Source organism: Labeo rohita, chromosome 10 (genome assembly GCF_022985175.1).
Source record: "Labeo rohita strain BAU-BD-2019 chromosome 10, IGBB_LRoh.1.0, whole genome shotgun sequence".
NCBI classification, from domain to species: domain Eukaryota; kingdom Metazoa; phylum Chordata; class Actinopteri; order Cypriniformes; family Cyprinidae; genus Labeo; species Labeo rohita.
In genome coordinates this window covers 22,123,122-22,145,221 of record NC_066878.1, presented here as the reverse complement: position 1 = coordinate 22,145,221, position 22,100 = coordinate 22,123,122, and the positions used below count along the sequence as shown (strand labels likewise).

Sequence of the window (22,100 nt, the reverse complement as noted above, 5' to 3'; positions counted from 1 at the left end):
TGTGCTAATATAAAATTCAATTAAGTAGCCTATTTAAAATTGCAAAATTAATCTATCAGTACTTTTTTACTTAAGTACATAAAAAATCGGGTACTTTTGTACTTTCACTCGAGTAAAATTGGAAGAGGAGCACTTTTACTTTTACTGGAGTAATATTTTATTATACGTATCTGTACTTTTACTCAAGTACTCAACTTGTGTACTTCGTCCACCACTGACTACTATATCCCAGGGTGTTTGCTTGTAAACAAAAACATGTTATTCTAGCTTCATGAATTCTTTTTTAGAAACACTTGAATGTGGGTAAGTTTCATAAATAAATAAATAACATTTTGAACAAAAAGCTTTAAAAAAAAATGATAATTTAAACATAGATGGAGTTGATCAACACCCCAATGCTTGACAGTCATTATTATCTCTTCACAGGTCGACATTTTTTATAACGTTACACAGTCTACATCTATGGTTGTGCTGCTGTTTTATGTCTGACAATTGTGTTAGATTACATGCAAAAGCTGTTTTGTTTTTTTCTTCACTTGTGTTTTGAAAATTCTGTACAGAAGATGTATAATAGCGCCCCTAGTGTTTAACAATGAAAACACATATTCTTAGAGCACAAGTATAGCTTAAATATATTTTAGATTTTTTCAAGTGTAAGTAAAGTATACTTAAATGTCATTTTATGTATATTTCTGAGAAGTAGTTAAAAGGTAGACTGAAAGTATACTTTCCTATTTTTAGTTTATTAAAGGAAGTATACTAATAGCACACTTGAATAAGCTTCTTTTTCATAAGGGCAGCGACAAATTCCTGAAGAACTGGCCAAGGTGAGGCTGCACTCGGTGGGTTCTTGAGCACTTGAACGGCCGATGACACCCTGGAGCTCACATCCCCAAAAACATCAAAGCAAAATTTCAATTATAAAATGGATAGTTCCAGTTCTTGATTCTGATTGGTTGAGCCATGTTCAAAGGTGTTGTAAATTACAAACATACACCTTTGTTTACATCTGTTTGTTGCTCGGCAACCACTTTGTTATAACCACTGTTTCTGAGGAACTACATTGTTTGACAGAAGAATAATGTTTTTATTAATATCATTACAATTTATTTACTCTGTTCTATTTTGTGAAACCTTACTATGCATATGGGATTACTGTTTTATGAAGCCGTGGTTTACAGTGAATTTGGTAACACTTTAGAATAGGGGACACTTATTCACTATTAACTACGACTTTTCCCTCAATAAATTCCTAGTTTGCTGTTTATTAGTGGTTAGTAAGATAGTTGTTAAGTTTAGATATTAGGTTGGATTAGGGATGTAGAATAAGGTCATGTCAAATAAGGCATTAATACGAACGTAAAAGCATATTTGACATCTAAACAACTACATTCTTGCCTAAAAACTCTTAAAACTACATTCTGTGACACATAAACAGTATTATTTATAAAATTGCAAAGAATTTTGGGTGTCTGCCACGACACTTTGTCATTTTGAGGAGTACCGCAAACAAAGTGATACAATCCGTGAAAAGTTCTGATATCACTAGAATATTGCACTCCTCTCAGCCAATCAGATTCAAGATTCAGAAATAACTGTTGCATAAAAGCATACACTGACCAGAGAACTTTGAAACAAAGGGTAAATAACTCAAGTGGTTTCTTGTTTTTGCATTAAATGCACCATCTGGTTTTAAGCTGTCTTAAAGTCAAACCCGGTCTGTTAACCTCCCTTTGATTTACCAGAACTAATTGGATTTGTTCCCTCAGCCCAGAACTGGACCAATGTAAGACCCAGGCCTAAACTCCTCATACAATGACTCTGTTTTAACACAAGCAGCATTTGAGAAAGAGTTAAGATGGAACTCCACCTAATTTTTAAGCTAAGAGCAGACGTGACCATTTTTCAGTTTTACTTTTTTATTCTTACTGTAGTTATTTATTCTAATGCGTTGCAACAATCAATAGGAAACCAAATGCAAGAAGGTGGATGAGGCTGGAAGAGTGTTGATAATACAAAAATGAATTTCATTCAGTACTGAAACATACTGTTAAAACAGTTCAGCATTGTTACAAATGTTTTCGTTTTCTTGATATGTGTGTGTTTTAATGCTAATTAGAGAATTGCTGTGTTAGCTTAGCAACATGCAAACTTAAACTTATGTGAGGTTTGCTATCAGTGTATTCCAAATCAATCACTAGGAATTCATTTTCAGATTCATACTGTATGTAACAAACAATGAATTCATGGATTGTTAGATTTTTAATACATGGTCTTTGTTAGCATGCACCAGGCCACCGAATATAAATATAGACTGATGTCCAGGTGTGCCATTTCAATCTTTGGCTTGATATGATTCATGTCATCACTACACAGATGTGACACACATCCTCATGCAATCTCCCTTCTCAGTGTGTTTTTTGTAATGAAAGCCTTTTCGAATTATCTATTCGTCTTCATCCACGTGTCAGAAATGTTGTCGTCCCAGAGTGCCTGGTATTAGTAATGTATTTTCACATGAGAGGTTGAAACGAATATCCAAACGCCCTTGGATATCTGCATGATCCAAATTCGCATAGGCCCATTTTCATTTCAAATGCCGGCTTTCTCTAAATTGCAGCTTTGCCAATGCAATTTACCAGATCGTGGCCACACTGACTCATATTGGAGAAATCTGTGACACGCACTTTTCAGTATCATTCCGGTCCTGATGTATCACCACAGGGCTCTTTGCTAAATATGATCACCTCGAGTAAAATTCAGATGGTAATGTGGACGTTTGGCTGATTGGAACGAAATTAAAATGTGCCATGAATGTCCTTTGATTGTCGTGAGGGAGAGAAAACGGGAGAGCGGTAATGTTACAGTAAAATGGATTCCAGGATGGTTCAGCTTTTCAAATGAGATGTCACTTTGAAACTGGATACAGCTCAAGTTAGAACTTTATTAAAGATACACAGCAGTGTATATAACGTCATGACAATATTATACATTAGTGGACACACTGAATAAAAGAATCAATTCTTAGTTGCAGAATGACTTTGAACCCATTCCAGAGAATTCATACTAGACTAAATGTGCTTTGAATGAATATTCATGGGTATTGAATGGTTCGTAAAACCAATTAATTATTGAATGTGCTTTAAATGTGCTTTGAATAGCATTTCTGATTTCTTAGCTAAACATTGGTAATTTACCTGTGACTAATATTGTGAATACTATTCAGTGTGCTCTGTTCTATACATATTTTGACAAATGGAGTAAGCTTATGAAATACAAGTGCTTAACTGTATTGAATGTCCACTTGTAGTGTACACATATAAGTACACTTTAAAAAGTGCACTTTGTAATAATGTCATTTTTTTTTTAATCAGTGCATGTTTAAAGCAGTAGTTATTTTGATGTGTTGACTAACATACTAAAGCGCATACAAAGCACTTGATTATAATTTTAACTGTAGTGTTATGTCATTACATTTAATGTCTATATGTTTTAAATGAATTGCAGTTTCATCTTTACAAATGTGCAACATATGACAACAAATGACACTGAAGTATATTTTAGTTTACAATAAATGCTTGTCACCTCATTCAGCAGTAAATCTGATTTTCAACAGACAATAGAAGTAATACATATTAAAATATACTTACATCCTACTTAAGAGGTTCAAAAAGCACTCTAAAGTTCAGCTAATTGGATTTAATATGAATATAAACTATAATGCATTTTTATTTAACACATTTTGAAGCAGTTATGATATTTCCATGTTGACTTTATTAAATTAGAAACAATTTATTGCTAATGTAGCACTTCACAATTTGTGTTTATTTGTACAGCGCTTTTCACGATACAAATTGTTGCAAAGCAGCTTTACAGAAAATTAAAGTTTCTACAATGTATTTAGTAGTAGCTTATCAGTGGTGACTGTGTCAAGTTGATGTACATATGGCTAAAATATGTACTGTAAAAATCAGTTGCTAAAAGACATTCTATTAACAGCAATGATTATATGTTGCAGTCAAACTTATTGCAAAATTTGGTAGTTTTGTATGATGTTTTAGGGTTGGCATCGTCTGAGGTCCTCTTCTCAGATGTTATGTCATCTTCAGACACTGAAACGGCCATGATATAACATCACGCTTTGCAGTGTGTCTTTAAAACCCTAAATTAAACACATAATGAATAATAGTAAATCCAGAATGTAAAAACGTACACTTTTATGCATATGGACGAAAAGTGCAGTGTGACCACACCTTAAGTCATACTAAATATAGGCGATGCGTGTGAACTGCAAGACTCAGACTGTTAGCACACACTGAATGACTCCCAGCGGTCCAGACTTCAGTTCTTCTACTGTCCACACAGCTCACAGTCGCTCACATTCAGAGAGCGTCAGGCAGAGGTAATATGAGGCCTCGGGAGGGTCTCTCTGGTCATTGACTGTGCGTTTGAAGAGCGCTGAAGGGCCGCTCGGGCCCTCAGGGTGCATTCTGAGGTCTTGCTTTGTTAACTGCCATGTTACAAGCCTCCTGACTGCGTAGATTATAGCTGGCAGATTGTTTTTCCAATCTCTCTGCCACCTGATGTATTGTTATTGAGCATCTCTACGGACAACAAAACATAGCAGCCATATTTTGTTAGATGTGGCGGTTGTGTTGCGTGAATGTGCCACAGTGTGCTTTATGGATTGTCATAATCATGTTACAGAATAACATTACCTAACATGCGTATAATGTAAAAGTACTCAGTATAGAGTGTAAAAAGTAATTATTATTGTTGTGTTTTTGTTTGTTTTTTTGCTCTCTACCAACATATTTTTCCTTTAAAATGTCTTTTATGTATAGATTTCATTGTTTTACCCTTGTTTTAGAGTAAGACTTTAACTGAAAAAAAGCATTTTTAAACATAAGTCTGTTATGCTCACCCAGTTTTAAAATGTAATTTAAAACAAAATAATGCAAAGTTGAATTTTCAGCAGTTCCATTATTCCAGTTTTCACCGTCACATCTTTAAGAAACTATATGCTGATTTAAAAAAAAAAAAAAAAAAAGAAAGAAAAGAAAAAAAAAAAAAAATCACCTTTGATCCTTCAGATAAATTGCATGAACTAATGAGGGTATAAAAGCAAGTATTAAGGATCAGTCCTCAGCGCTAAAAGTGCCTGTAGTTGAAGAAGCACCCAATTCCACTAATATTGCATCAGCCACTGAATATATTTTAATATATAATTCCCAGACTGCACTTGACCCAAATGACATGTCCATGAAGTCCACTCGGCCGCAGGGTGTACAATTTGTCATTTCATGATTCAGATGGGCGAGCGCTCCCTTAGCAGGCATAATAAAACGTGCCCTCAATGCACTCCTCTGCAAAGCACGCACAGGCTGATAGTCATTAAGTCACCCAAATGTGGACCTGTATTTGTGACAGGACCGCTATCCTCTTCTACAACCGTGGTCCTGCATGGAGTACCCTCAACAGTAGTCACTTTGGACTTCACTCTTATCGGGCACATCCATTTCAGACCTTGTAGTCTCTACTAATGAGCTGAGGAGTAGATTCAGGAGAGTTTGATTAGGGAGACATATAAAATCTGCTGTTGAAGACACTCCAGGACCCACTGCTCTTCTACACAGAGATTCATTGAGGTTCTGTCAGAAGTGTTTTTTTTAGAGCCATGACTTGTTTGGAAAATGTTCTGAAAAGATAGTAAAATGACTCTTTGAGAGACTAGAGTTTGAGTCCTTTCCTGGTCTCACTCCCCTCACTCCTCATCTATTGCTTCCTGTCTCTTTTTGGCTGCGTTTCATACATGGTTCAAGTGACCCAATTCCAGAGTTTTCCTCCCATGTGGCACAGATCGGATTTGACCCACCAGTGTGCAAGCAGGAATACTCTCAAATCAATTTTAGGCCTTTTTTGTATGTAAGTGGACAGATCAGATATTCCTATGTCAATGCAGGTCGTACGTTATTGAAAAAGTGATGGTGGAGAATAACGTCAACTCAGATGGACATTTTTCTGGGCAGCATTTTGCCAAGTCTGCGGTTTTCCCACTGAATTGCGCTACTTTTACACTGCTGTCATGGGTTAAAGTGTCTATCCCCCCCTGCTTTTTTAAAGTAAGAGGATCCCTGCAGGAACTAAAACCATGTAAAAATACATTGGGCTAGTTTTGAATAGCAATTGCACTGGACCTGGACCCTTTCACAGACCTGGCAACCTGTCAGTACGTCCACCCTGGGTTGTTTCACCAGGTGTATAAAGTAAATGCAGATACTGAATATGGGTCACTTTTAAAAGAAAATGTAAGCTGGTTGTCAGTAAAAAAAAAAAAAAAAATGGATATAATCAACAAGTCAGAATTGGACATCAAGAACTACAAAATGGCAAGTTCTGTCATGAAACTTTAGATGGCTCAGGCTGATCCTTACCACAAACTGATGATATTCTCAGCGTTAAACTACTTGGCACAAGCTGATCAGTCATGTTGCATATGCAGCCAATGAGCTTTGCATTTGAATGGCTGGTTAGCATTCACTAGAGCTTTTTGCAGCATGCTTTCAGAGTTCCTCTAAAAACCCTCCACCTCCCCAGCTCCACCTGTATAGATCTGATACAGGTTATTATATACAGGGCTCTACGCTTACTTTTCTTTTTAGGAGCACTTGTGCTCCTAACTTGAAAAAAAAAAAAAAAAGAAATTAGGAGCACAGTCAAAATGTTACCTTCTAATCAATAATCAAAAAATCTGATTAAAAATTTGCCTTCCCATTACAAGGTGATATTTGACTCCTTAAAGGGATTTACAGAGAAATTTTGTTTTTACCTTTGTAATGGCATTTTTCTAACTTTATTAAATGTTTGTCATCTTTCATGTCAAAATTAGGTGGCTGCAAGTGACTGATTTAATTACTGAATCATTCATTCATTTGATTCATTCAAACAGCTGATTCATTCAGGAATAAAGCAAGTGACTGTCTTTATGAATGGGATATTGACTCCAATTGGAATCACTGACTCACTGATTTGTTTAAAAATGCATGTTCATTTATAAACGAAACACCGCTGTGTTTGAATGGAGATGCGCAGCCGTTCAGTTGTCTCTTGTTTCAGACGATTTTTGATGACGAAATAGAGCAAAATCAGGCAATAGTGTTATAGTCAGACAATCAGTCAGCTGAATAAATCAACTTAAATCAATATCTCATTTTACGAACTCCCTTAAAATCATTAAAAGCTGTCACTCATTTTAGTTCATTGTGATCTCACAAAGTTCCATTATAATCAATGAAGCTTTCTACACTGCACAATGAATCTCTTATTTACACTCTCTCTACACTTTGAAAGGATTTGTAAAATATGTCTGTGAAACATTACTCAATGTTGCAAAAACACCTTTGAAGCTCCCCTCAGCGCAAACACAAATATGCTGCTCAGGTCAGTCACACTGGTGCTCCTAAATATTTGTTCATAGTTGCACGCAATAGTTTGGTCGCACTGTAGAGCCCTGATATGTTATATTTATGGCACAGTAATATGTATTAAACATTCACAGCACCATATCGGCATATGTTTTGGCAGTATCAAGCTCCTGGACTTGGTTTGCAGCAGCAGCAGTTCAGCAGTGTAGCAGATCTATTTTGCCAAGACCAAATACATTATCATTGTCATATCCATTACCATGCTAAAATGTTCAGAGAGTTGATAGAAATGAATTAAAAATTAGCTCTTGCTAATCTGCCTTTTCTCTTCTTGTGTTTCAGTGGGAAGAAATCGGAGAGGTGGACGAGAATTATGCGCCCATCCACACGTACCAGGTGTGTAAGGTGATGGAGCACAACCAGAACAACTGGTTGCAGACAAACTTTATATTAAACCAAGGTGCCCAGCGAGTGTTCGTGGAGCTCAAGTTCACCCTACGGGACTGCAACAGTCTACCCGGAGGTCTAGGCACGTGCAAGGAGACTTTCAACGTCTACTACTATGAAACAAATGACGAGGAGAGAAGGAACATTCGGGAAAGCCAATACACAAAGATCGACACCATCGCGGCCGACGAGAGCTTCACAGAGCTTGATCTGGGAGACAGAGTGATGAAACTGAACACGGAAGTTCGGGATCTGGGTCCGTTGACCAAGAAAGGCTTCTACCTGGCTTTCCAAGACTTGGGCGCGTGCATCGCGCTCGTGTCCGTCCGGGTCTTCTACAAAAAGTGTCCTTTTGTTGTAAGGAATTTGGCGATGTTCCCGGATACTATAACTGGGGCAGATTCCTCCCAGCTTCTGGAGGTGTCAGGAACCTGCGTCAACAACTCGCTGGCTGATGAACTTCCCAGAATGCATTGCAGCGCGGAGGGGGAGTGGCTGGTGCCCATTGGGAGGTGCATGTGCCAGGCGGGCCATGAGGAAGTTAATGGCTCCTGTCAAGGTTGGTGAACATCTTCATTATTATGCAAATGCGAGCGCTGCCGATGCCGCACGTGTGTGACGTATCCCCTTGAACTGCGTTTCTGAATGTCACACGCGCTGATGAGAGCCTGACCTCTTTGTGTGGCGTGGGCAGACTGTGACATTCATTTCACAATCTGGTGATTTTCCGGTGGATGGAGTTTATATTTAAGATGCTGATAATGGTTGTGTGCATAGTTAAGGTACTTAGAGTACTCAGCATGTATTTAGGATACTTTCTCTAAAAGATTTACGTGACTCAGTGCTGAGAGGCGGTGTTAATCATGGAGGAAATGGTAGAAGGGGGTTGGTATAGTGTAACAGCTGTCAGAAAGTGGAAGAATGACAGGCAGATGATTCACTGAGTTAAACAATATAGTGAAGCTAACTGGATAGCGGCCGGCCCACTTCATGCTGGATATTGTAGAGTCTGTTGTTTTAAATGACACCATTTACTTACACTGCAACAAACCTGCTTTAAGACAATCTAGTCTGAAACTTATGTGAAGCGTGTGCAAAATGTTTGTGCCTCACAAATAATAACTTTTGGAAGGGAATGTCTTCGAGATTTAACAGCAAAGTTTTTTATTTTTTTTAGTTACTGTAGGTAGACTCAGTGGGCCTCATTTATGAAATGAACATACGATCAAATCTCACGTCAGGTCTGAGCTCGTGTACGCAGGTTTTTGAGTTGAGCCTGAATTTGCATGCAGCATAGAGAATTTTGGACAATTGTATAATGACAGCATTTTGTTCATTTAGATTATTTTCCTGGCCGACAAACAAAGTTTTTTTTTTTTTTTTATGCTTTAGGGCGTTAATTTTATATGCGCAAATAGCAGCATAAACAACAAACCATGAGGATTCACACATTGTCGCATCACCCACCTTCCACACTTCAGTTAACGGAGAAAACAGAGATTATAAAATAAATAAAATAAATAGGGCTAGCCTACACAAAATATATTTCTCTTAAATAATTTACAGATTAACAAAAGCAAAAACTTTTGTTTTTGTGACACTCTTTTATTATTCACATTTTATTTGTTATATCTTTACTTTATTAAATGTAACTGATTGCGCAGGCACCTCACACGCACACACACAAATTTCAGTGTTGCCAGCCTGATCAATTCGTACATATTTTACGAGGTGGCTAATTCATACAAATTCGTACAACCTCACTCGTACAAATCCATATGATTTCAGCTAAAACGTACGTATGTTACGAGTTGCACAATACGTATGAATTTGTACAAATGTCCTACACCTAACCCCGCCCCTAAACCTACTCATCACTTTAATCGTACAAATTCGTACAGATTAGCCACCCTGTAAAATACATACAAATTAGTTGTGAGATAGCTTTAGCGTTGCTAATTATTCTTTTTTTTTTTTTTTTTTTTTTTTTTATGTCTAAATATTTGAATTTTATTTTTTATTTTGCATTTCAACAACATCATGGATAATAGTTTAGCAACCAAATGTTACATTGGAATGGAAACATTTGGATGTTGATGAGAGGGGCTTGTGAGCCCAATGACGTTTAGTTTCACTTTACTCATTTATTGATTTTAGCTCGACGTTTGTATTCTGTATTCACAAGCCTAATTTGTGTTTTACTTTATAGTTTAATATAAAATTTTATAGCTACTCATTTTTCATTCTTGTTCTGTAATACCATTCACTTTAAAGGGTTTGTAGTGGATTAAGGAGAGCTAAATAGGCTATAATGTTTATAAATGTTTTGTAATATTTATTGATATTTAATATACATACTGTATAAATTAATGTTATTGTTTGCAAAAATAAGGTTAAAGGGTGTTTTTAGATTCAGATAAGTGATATTTCAATTATATTTCAATAACGATTAATTTCAGCCGCCACATTTATCAATGGCAGGTTTGGCGGCATACAAATGTTTCATGAATCACATGTGAACTCTGTGTACGCTGATTTGTGCGCATTGATCTGCGATCATTTTTACATTAGACTGATAAATGAGGCCCACTGTGTGTACATTATTGCAACTTTTTAGCTTAAAACTTTTATTTACTCAGAATTACATGATACAAACTTGCAATTCTGACATGTTTTCCTCATTATTTTGAGATATAATGAACTGTTAGATAAATACTTGTAATTCTGACTTTTTTTCTCGCAAATGTGAGTTTATATCTTACAATTCTGACTTTTTTTCTCACAATTTTCTCAAGTTAATATCTCCCCAGGTCCAATTTTGAAGGGAACAAAAAGGTTCTCAAAATAGTGAGTTTATATCGAGTTTACATATTGCAAGTCAGAAGTGCGATTCTGAGAAAAAAAAAGCAAAATTGTGAGTTCATAAAAAAGTAAAAAAAAAAGTCAGATTTGCAAGAAAAAAATTACAATCACCTTTATTTTTTTATTTAGTGGTGGAAACGGGCTTCCATACATTTGCACTACAATATAATGAAAAAAATAATGAAAACCAAATTAAATTGTGAATTGATCATCATTTTTAATCATTATTATCAATAATTAATCAATCAAAGGTGGATTATGAATGAAATTAGTCCTGGTAAGTTGATCCAAGTGGCCATAAATAAATAGTTGACATATAGTTGGCAGTATGTGTATGAACATTCAATATTAGCAAATAAAATGCACATAAAATTGCTGCATTCAAAAAATAAATACATAAATAAAAAATCCACAATGTCTGCTTAGTAATCAGACAGCCAACTGACTTAACAGTATTTCGCTACTAGCCTGTTTATTTCTTTATCTCTTAAGCTGTTCCCTTACAATATGAACTTTGTGCAAAACAAAGTTCATATTGCACTCAAATCTTTGTTCTTCTGTACCAAGCACAGACAGTTTTTGATCATCAATGGTTTTAAACTTTAAAGTGATTCATCAATTAGCTAGCTGCAGGACGCTGAAAGTTCTGTTGATTTTCATTCCCTATGAGCCGTGGGTTTTCTTTCTTCATCATTATTCATGAAATACTAACACAAACTGCAGGTAGCAGATCTTCCTTTTTTTTGTTTGTTTGTTTGTTTTGTTTAGTGGCGTCCTGTTTCATCTCAGAAATATCTTTTTCAAGCTGTTTCTTAGATAAACCTATCATACGTCTTCCAACTAATGCACTATGCACAAATTGTATGGATTATGATACATTATATTATATTATATAAAAACTTTGAACTTTTGCTATGTGGAAAAGAGCAACGTGAAGATTCTAATAAATGTCTTATTTCAAATCCTACTGAATAATGTACACGTTTGGAACAGCATATAATTAACCCTTAAAGACCTAGAACATTTTTGGGGCACCTGACACTGACATTTTCTTTGCTTTTCCAGACCTATTCTAGCAGTCAGCATCAAGTGCTATATATCATTGTAAACAGGAGAACTTAAAGTTTCAGTCTAGCTTAAAGTCCCAATTTTATTTTTGTCTTCTCTAAGAATGAATGGATGAATGGGTTTTTTTTTTACTGTGTACTCAAACAGAAACTCCTAAAGTTAGATTTTGGTTCTTTAGAAAGTTGTATTTGGGTGTTTTACACTTACAAATAAAATTTTGTCTATATATAACATTCCCCAAGCAAGTTATAGCCATTTATTACAATATTGTTATAGGCACTTTTCAGTGAAAAACAGGTCTTTTTAGTTTACTGACAATATAGATGTGTTTAAAAAATGTTTAGGTAAGTAAGGTAATAATGTTTAGGTAAGTAAAGTAAATGGAAACAGTGGTACATAATAACAAAACACAGTTAAAAAAAAAAAAAAAAAAAAAAAATATATATATATATATATATATATATATATATATATATATATATATATATATATACACACATACATATACAGGGGTTGGACAGTGAAACTGAAACACCTGGGTTTAGACCACAATTAGTATGCCGTTTGGCCTCCTTTTGCAGCCAATACAGTATTATTTCATCTTGGGAATGACAAATACAAGTCCTGCACAGTAGCCAGAAGGATTTTGAGCCATTCCTTTCGCAGAACAGTGGCCAGGTCACTATGTGATGTTGGTGTATGAAAACATTTCCTGACTCGCTCCTCCAAAACACCCCAAAGTGGCTCAATAATATTCAGATCTGGTGACTGTGCAGGCCATGGGAGATGTTTAACTTTACTTTCATGTTCATCAAATCACTCTTGTCACCAGTCTTGCTGTGTGTATTGGTGCATTATCATCCTAATACACGGCACCACCTTCAGGGTACAATGTTTGAGCTATTGGGTGCACATAGTCAACCTTCACACTCTGCTCTTATTGGTGGAATGTGCGATCAGTAAAGACTGGCCACCAGGGTGCATAAATATAGCCATGAAACCTCCGACACTATATTGGCCAGTGTTTCAGTTTCATTGTCCAACCCCTGTATATATATATATATATATCTCAGATAAATATAATATTTAATCAGAGTGTGAACAACAAATGCAATTGCACAAATGGTCTTGTGCAACAAATATACAAACGATGCAAATGATTCACAAACTATACACAAAATGAGAGAAAATATACAGACTTCAACAGAAAAAAAAAATAGTGCAAATGATCTTTATAAATTTTCTAAGAATAATTTACATAATATAACAGCCAAATGGATCTATCCGCTGGCTGTAGTCTGTGTCGGAATCGATTTTGCAGGACAGCCCATGGCCATGTGAAAACATAAATTCCAGTGCTTTATCCGATATGTACATCCTGTTTAATCCTTGTTTTTGGTTTGTTTTATGTCAAAGTGCTCTGTCGTGTGTTTTTCTGTGCTTTTTCAGAGAGTGCTGTCATGCAAATGTGTTATTTTGTGTTTGTTTTCATGCATGCACAACCCGTTTTACTTTTACTTTCAAATTTCCAAAAAAACAATCAAAATCAATGCAATCAAAATGTGAAGACTTAATCATGTTCACTACTGAGCCTCTGAATATCCAATTGAGACAAATGAGGAAAAAAAAACAGAGAATCTCAGCTTTGATGTACTGTTTAAAGCATTCAGATTGGATTAGTGGTTCAAAAGTTATTAAATATTTTAGAACAATAGTTATTTTTAGCCATGGGCGGCTGTCTTGGTCTTTGAGGGTTAAATAGTAGCAAAGTGTACATATTGAGTTAATTTACTTTCTAATCATCATCCTTCCAGTTACAAATGAAGTGCTGCTGTCTGTGTCATTTAAATCTTAGTTTTGATGGCTTTACCCAACCCCCATCCACACCACTGGAGCCCACAGGATATAATGATGGTTTGGATAGAGGAGACAGGAAGCGATCGAGGGGTCCACGCTCCAGTGCTGGAGGAGGGCAGCGTGTCCTGTGAATGAAACGGTGCCTTCATCCTCCTCCTCCTCTCCTCAGATTGCTTCCTTTGTCTGCTGCCAGAGTTGGCGCTTTGCGATAAGGATTCTTTTTGAGCGCAGTGTGATATTTCTGTGCGAATTAATTTCCATTGAGCTGTCCCGAGGGAATGTCCGGTGCCTCGGCAATGCAAGCTTTACAGGGAGCTGGTTTGCGCAGTTGGCCAGGTTTCCAAGCAGACCCGGCGACAAAGTGTCGGAAACGCTTTCAGGGCTTTTGTCTGGAGGACGGGCTGCAATTCAGCAGGCAAAATGGTACAATGAGTAGTCGGAGCTGTGGGTGTGAGTGTGCAGCGCTGTTCCTATTCAGATGTTTCGTGCAGGCAATTATAAAATTAATGTAAACATGACAGTCACCTGAGATAAAGAGGAAAGGGGCTGTCTGGCTGCTCTTTAAGGAGGTGCGCTGAATACATTCGGTTTGTCACATTTTATCAGAGTAGAATAGAAATAATACAGAGGGTGATGGCTTAGATGAGAGTTTGTACCTTTTGCAATTGCAGTTACACTACGACAGCTTGTTGTATTCAAAATGTGTTCTGCAGTTACCCAGCGGGAAAGGCCTTAAGGACCGTTCACACCTAGAATGCTAGCGCTAACTGTAGTGATGACTATATTAGCCTCCACAGCAATACATGATAATGTTCTATTTATTCTAAGTGCTTGTTTCATCTATGTTCTGAACAACTGCAGTGCATGCTTAAATGCAGGATCCTGATTGGTTGGCAATTTGGTTATCGTTTAACAGTTGGGAGAAAAACACTCTGAAAGTGATTCCGGTTATGTCTTTCCTCTGTGCCATTATCTTTAATGTCATAGTGTCCACTTTTCTCTTAAGTTGTGGTCACATTACTAAAATCCAAGTGAAATTTTTAGGGCAATAAAAGCCCATTGTCGATGTAATAATGTATGAAGCACAGACATCCCTTTCAAACATGCACAGGGAAATTGTCCAGTGTAATTTCATATGTGGATTCCAAATGAAATGACTGCCTGCAGAAATATTTACCAAACAGTGTAAAATGCAAGTACAAAGTTATTGTTCTTGGTGTGAATGGGCCTTCTAGACAGTTCAGTTGTAATGAATTTTACTTTAAACTGCTAAAATAAGCTGTCACTTGGACAGGACATCTGACTGCAGTGTAAAGCAACTTTCTTTTTGTTTTTGATTAAACCAAAATAATAGACCAGCGTTAACAAAAGAGAGAGAGAGAGAGAGAGAGAGAGAGAGAGAGCGAGAGAGCGAGAGAGAGAGATTATATGATGGTGCTATAGTTACAGGAAACATACTTACAAAAATTGTGTATTGAGCCAATAAGAGCCAATAAAAAACATCATTAGCCAATTATGGGTAAAAGTTCTGTCATTACTAACATAAAGTAGTTTGATTTGGTGTTTCCTGAATCATTACTTCCAATGAAGATTCAGAATAGATTAATCAAAAAATAAATAAATAAATAAATAAAATATTATTATTGCTGTTTTTGTTTTTGTTTTTGTTTTTGTTTTTTTTGTTATTGTTATTATTATTATTATTTATTTTAGAGAATAAAAATAGCATTAGCCTTTAAAATGACTTAACATACATATAATAGCAATGAGGCGATAATAATTAGTTCAAATAAAGTATCAAAAGGAAGTAATCATATGGTTTTATTGAACAAAACTGACAAAATACACAGTGTATTATAAACAGTAGAGCTAATGCACATTTTGCATTATAACCTGCAGAGGGCGCCAACAACTTGACGATTGTTTTTATACTTTACTGCACAATCTAATTCTTGTTTAATACTGAATCAACAACATTTGATTCAAATATCCACTTAATCTTCAATATTTGGCCATTTATTTATGATAGAAAACCTACAGCCACTGTGATTTCTTGAGTATGTGGACATTAACACGTGAGGGTTTAAACTTTTATTTATAAATTTTTTGGCCTTTTTCATGCTTTTTAACAGACAGGACAGTAGAGAATGACAGGAAAGTGTGGGGTGGAGAGTTGGGAACAGGACTGGCAAAGGACCACGAGTGGGGATTCGAACTTGGGTTGTCAGAAGTACAGTTGCACTATATGTCAGGCTATCTCAACTTTTATTTTGAAATTGCGATGAACAGTTAATGTCAGCATATTAAGAAAGATAATTATGTGTTCTCCTGTGTTTGTGTACGTTTATAAATGATTTACCTTCGAAATCTGATGAAATAGCGCACGTTGCATTCCCAGATGAACGTTATAATAAACCCAAACTCACAACATCATGCACAAAATGCAATCACGGATTTATTTATTTATTTATTTTATTATTATTATTATTTTTGATTTTGATTTTTTTTTAACATTACGTACATGGATAGAATTGAGGAATCGTTTCAGCCCTATTTCAGAACCGCAGTTTTTAGCCAGATAGAAACTATAGAATCTGTAATAACAATAGCAAATAAGCAAATTAACATGTAGTACATTCAACATATTTCATTTTCTCTTTCTCTCCCTCTCTCTCTCTCTCTCTACACACACACACACACACACACATTTTAGTTTGTTAAGAAAATTAAAACAGCATTTCCGAAGCATGTGCAAGTGCGTACTTGCATTAGTACCACATGGAACCATGACTTGACATAAGGAAACCTGTGCAAATAAAGCAAAATAACAGAGAACAAAAATAGAAAAGCTGTCATTTACAGCAATAATCTGACATTAATTTGATCTGGAGCTTATTAATTAGCAGAAGTTATCACTCCACCACCTGCTTGATATCATTAACAACCAACAGATTTGAACGGCAGATGTGCAGCAAAGTTTCTGCGTTTTCAGGAAACATCTATGACTAACATCTATGGTTAGTTTCCAGGAATGCATTGTACTATAGTAGTTAAGCTGCAGGCTTTGTATTTTTGCTCTCAGACTATGAGTAGTTCATTTCATCCGAATGGTGTTTCTATACCACCTTTATGTGCTTAATGTAAAATTTTGACTCGTCATTTTAACTACAGAACTCTCAGGTCACTGTTACTACAGTACAGTATCTCAATATTTTTTGCTATGTTCAATCAGATTCATTTTATTCCAGTAGATTATTATAAATGTACTTGCATAGCAAGACCAGCAAAGTATTTAGACTAAATCCAGAGTCTCAGTGTAATCTAATATTGCCACGTCCTCTTAAAATCCTCAGTGCATGTCAGACAAAAGATTAATACAGCAGTAAATATGGTATGGGAAGAAATCTGCTGTCTAGATGTGCTCTTATCACACACGGCTGAACTGAGAATTCATGTCATTTGCAACAAAATCAAGTGCCAGTCCATACAAATGTCTCATACAAATGAACAGTGGTGGACATAACAAACTCATTGGCAAAGACTGTCCTGCCAGGCCTGTGGAGGTGTGAGTGAGGGAGAGATGGACTGAGGTACGGGAGTGTGGTGGATGGGACGGCGTTCGGTCCTCTGTGGGATTGAGTCGGCTCTCCGGGCCGGAAGCTTTCTGAAAGAGCTGGATCTCCAATGATCTCCCTCTATTTTCATTCCTGTCAGCCGTAACCGCTGCAGATGTCAAACTCGATCCGGTCACTCGCTACATACCAACGGATTGAGCTACTGTGGAAATGTACCAAAGACAAAGATATTTTGGAGAGCACATCACGAGACGAGGATTGGCTGGGTTTTAGTGAAATGTGGAGGGTGTTTAGCAATAAGGAAAACGTATTAATAAGTTGTACTGATTTAAATCCAAAAATGAAAATGTGTCATTATTTAGCCAGCCATCTACATGTCATTCCAAATTCATATAAATTATTTGTTTTTGTAAGTAGATGGAGTTTTTAAGAATATTCACTTCCACAATATTGGAAAATAACTGACGTTGAAATGTTTTTGAGATACATTGTGGGGAGGGAAAAAATCCCTACACTTGAGGGCATAAAACAATAAAAATAATAATAAAATAAAGTAAAATAATAAAAATGTTTACCTACTTATTATACGCCACATGGGGAAAACAAAAACAAACAAACAAACAAACAAAATGTACTAAATAACTCTTTATTATCAGTATTGGGGGACACTTTTTTTTGCATAAAATAATAAAATAAAATAAAATAAGTCACTATACTTGAATAACTCTTTATTATCATTATTGGGGCACTTTCAGGGGCGCTTTTATCTGCATAAAATAAAATAACAAAAAATAATAAATTAAATTAAATTAAAACTTTTACATACTTTTCATAGGCCACATAAAAAAAAAAAAATCACTACACTTAAATAACTTTATTATCATTATTGGGGGTACTTTTGGGGCAACTTTTATCTGCATAAAATAAAATAAAATTAAATAAAATAAAATAAAATAAAATTAAAATAAATAAATAAATAAATAAATAAATAAATAAATAAATAAATAAATAAATAAATAAATACTTTTACCTACTTATCATAGGCCTCATGAAAAAAAAATCACTACACTTGAATAAATATTTATTATCATTATTGGAGGCACTTCTATCTGAAAATTAATAATAATAATAATATAATAAAATAAAATAAAATTATAAAATAATATTAAATAAAACATAAAATAAAATAAAATAAAATAAAATCTACTTTTACCTTTCAAAAATCACTTTCAACTTGAGACTTATCATAACATAAGTTGTATTAAAAATTAAATTCAAAATATTCATTTGTTTGTTTTAAAAAGAACGACATGAACATTCTGCTCAACATCTTTTGTGTTCCATGAAAGAAAATTATTCATACAGGTCAGGAATGGCACTGGGGAAAGTAAATCATAACATTTCTATTTTGGATAGATTATTCTTCATATTTTTCATATCAGCTGACAATTTCCCAATCATCTGTGGCATGTAATATCATAGCAGTATAGAAACCGAATTAGTGATTGATTTATTTCAATGCACTGTTCATAAATGGCTTGCTACCTCAGTAGGATGGTAATTTTATAGTGATTGACTACATTTTCCTGTGCCGTCAGTATGAGAATTTAATAGGATTTTTTATGGCCTCATTTGTAAGCCGTTCTACCTGTGATTTCACCCACCGGTGCAGACTGCAGTGCAGAAATGTGGCTCTGAAAGCGTTATGTCGGCTCTTCTGGAGAGTCGGGAAATGACAGCTTTATCCAGAAAGTCTCACCCCGTCTGTGGGCCCTGCTGGCAAAAGAAGCCCAGCTTCACACACACAAGTGAAAATGACACAGTCTGAGTCGTCCACACTCGCCGCTGCGCGTGAAGCCGCCCGGGTTGTGTTTAATTCAGCATTTCCTCCTGCACGCCGCATGTGGTTTATACCGTTCCACAGTTACTTCACAATCTTGTTAGTCAACGCCGAGTTTCACGGTTGCAGGTTTTTCACAGGTCAGACGCGTCTAACACGTCCGTGGTTTGATTCGTATTATTTTTAGATGGCAGTTCTGTGTGGGATAAGCGTTTCTGATGTGATTATGTGTGGGTGAACATTGATCTGAGCAGACTGAAGTGTGGTATGTAGGTTGTTCTTCAGCAAACTAGGTCTACATTGACACTAAAGAAATGCAGCTCTTTGGAGCTTATTTTGGAGTTGCAGTCAAATGCAAATCAAGCACAGGTTTTGCCTTATTCAAACACACCAAGCTATTGTTGTTTACATATATGTTTCAGTGACTTTTGTTCATTTTCTTTTTTTTCAATAGCATCATCAGAATATTATTATTATTATTATTATTATTATTATTATTAATCTGATTTCATAATGTATTGTTTATTTAATAGGTTATATTTCTAGTTATAGTTGTAATTTTATTAAAATGAAATAAAAGTCTCTTTATTAACTTGCTTTATGACTCAACCCTTTACCAAAATTACATTTTTAACATCAACATTATACTTTTAACCTTATTTGTGGCTTATTTTTAAGCAAGAATTATAAACATGAAATTTATTTATGTATTTATATATTATTCATTCATTCATTCATTTATCCGTTTGTTTATTTGCATGTTTATTATTATTATTATTATTATTATTATTATTATTATTATTATTATTATTATTATTATTATTATTATTATTATATTATCATTATTATTATTATTATTATTATTAATCTGACTTTATAATATATTGTTTATTTAATAGATTATATTTCTAGATGTATTTGTAATTTTATTAAAATACAATCCCTGTTGTTATTTGTATTATAATAAAATGATATTTTGTTTTATTTTATTTTATTTTATTTTATTTTATTTTTTTTTGCTTTATGACTCAACCTTGTACTAAAATTAACATGTTTAACATTATTTGAAATTCATTATAATTTTAACCATATTTGTGGCTAATTTTAAGGCAATATGCAGAATTATGAACATTTATTTGTTTGTTTGTTTGTGTTTATTATTATTATTATTATTATTATTATTATTATTATTATTATTATTATTATTATTATTATTGTTGTTATTATTAATAATAATAATAATAATAATAATAATAATAATAATAATAATAAATAATAATAATAACAATAATAACAATAATAATCTGACCTAAATTATATTATAGATATATTTGTAATTGTATTAAAATACAATCTCTTTTTTTATTTTATTTTATTTTATTTTATTTTATTTTATTTTATTTTATTTTATTTTATTTTAAAGTTTATTAACTTGCTTTATGACTCAACCCTGTAACAAAGTGTAATTTTTAATATTATTTGAAATTCATTACACTTTTAACCATATATGCGGGAAATTTTTAAGCAATATGCAGAATTATGAACATGAAATTATTTAATGTATTTATTTATAATGTAATTAATTTTATATTTATTTGTATTATTATTTTACATATATATGGCACATTTTTAAGCAATATGCAGAATTTTGAAAATAATTTACCAGTTTTTAAGTGTTTAAGCATTTGCTTTAATATCAAGAGAGAAATTAATTTGTGCCAATGCCAATGCCAATGCCAAAAAAATAAATAAATAAAATAAACACACACACACACACACACGGTAGTTTCTCTTCCCTTTGAAAACTTGATAAGGCTATCCTCACTGTGCATAATTATATATTGCAAAATTAGGTGCATGTTATGATTTGTATTTAGCACTGTTCTTTATTTATTTATTTATTTATTATTTATTTATTTTTCTCTCTTCCTGCTGTCCTTTATCAGAACAGATCTGCGACCTGTTTTTTGAGGGGTGGCGACCCTCCAGTTGAGAATAACTGAATTAGATAAAATGACGGAAATGTTGCAATTATGCATAATTATGTCCAATTTTTCTCCCTATTATATTCCCTATGAATACCTGCAGCACCTGCTCACAATTCCTTTATTCCTTTTACAAGCAGCACGCTACAGTTTCTGAATGCTAATCACTGCTTTTCAACACATTATTTGAGGGATTTTATCAAATCAAACAATGAAAACCTGAATCAAAAGCTCACCATTTGTTAAATCATCCAAATGTTGGCGAAACATTGATGCTTTAGCTTTTACAGGCTAACTACAGTCAACATACATGATCACAATGCTGCGTTTCATCCAAATCAGACTTTTGTAAAATTAATCAGAAGATGACATAAAGACAAACTAGCATGTGTTTCACATGTATAAAATTAGCAGTGGAGGTAATTTACCCTGTTTTCCACACCTTTCTCTGCTAAACAGGTTTAACTGTGATGTAAATATGGGATTTTTGACTTATTAATGCATGTTATTTGCTTTAACAGTAAACAAAACTGCAGTGGAGTGTGATTTCAAACACCCATTTTTGTGATTTCATCAAGTGATGTTTCCTTCTCATCATTTTTCAAGAAAGAAGCTGTAAATTCTGGACGTCTGAGTTTAATGGAACGCAGCATTAACCCTCAGACTGATTATTTTATAGTGTATAATTTGGTGGATTTTGGCAGGACTTTATTTTCACTTAGTTTGCGCTGTAAATGGAGAGAATCTAATTGATTATTCCCATTTTTGTGCAGTAAATACTGTAGCATTACACCCCTTCTAAGCGCTTTTCATATCTCACAATGAATGACAAAAGCCAACAATGGCATTTCTGATGCGTTTTCAGGCCTGCCTATAGCGGGCATCAGCTAGAGATGACATGCTGTGGGTATTAGCAGACGTCCAACTAGATGTCATTGACATAATGGAATTTAGATAGCAGATTTGCCATGCCATAAATCAGCTTCAGTCCGGCCCGCTATTCAAACACAGCATTGAGGAAAAATACACAAGATTGGCCTCG

The 22,100-nt window shown here is 34.5% G+C and overlaps 1 protein-coding gene across 2 annotated transcripts in view; it reads left to right on the top strand.

The window, feature by feature from the left end:
• Window positions 1–22,100, top strand: part of LOC127172074 (ephrin type-A receptor 5) — a 96,643-nt gene that overhangs the window by 13,643 nt on the left and 60,900 nt on the right. For both annotated transcript variants that reach the window (XM_051121141.1, XM_051121140.1), the window contains exon 3: window positions 7,767–8,430. In XM_051121141.1, coding sequence (XP_050977098.1) covers window positions 7,767–8,430 — 664 coding nt within the window. The remainder of the gene's footprint in view (window positions 1–7,766; window positions 8,431–22,100) is intronic.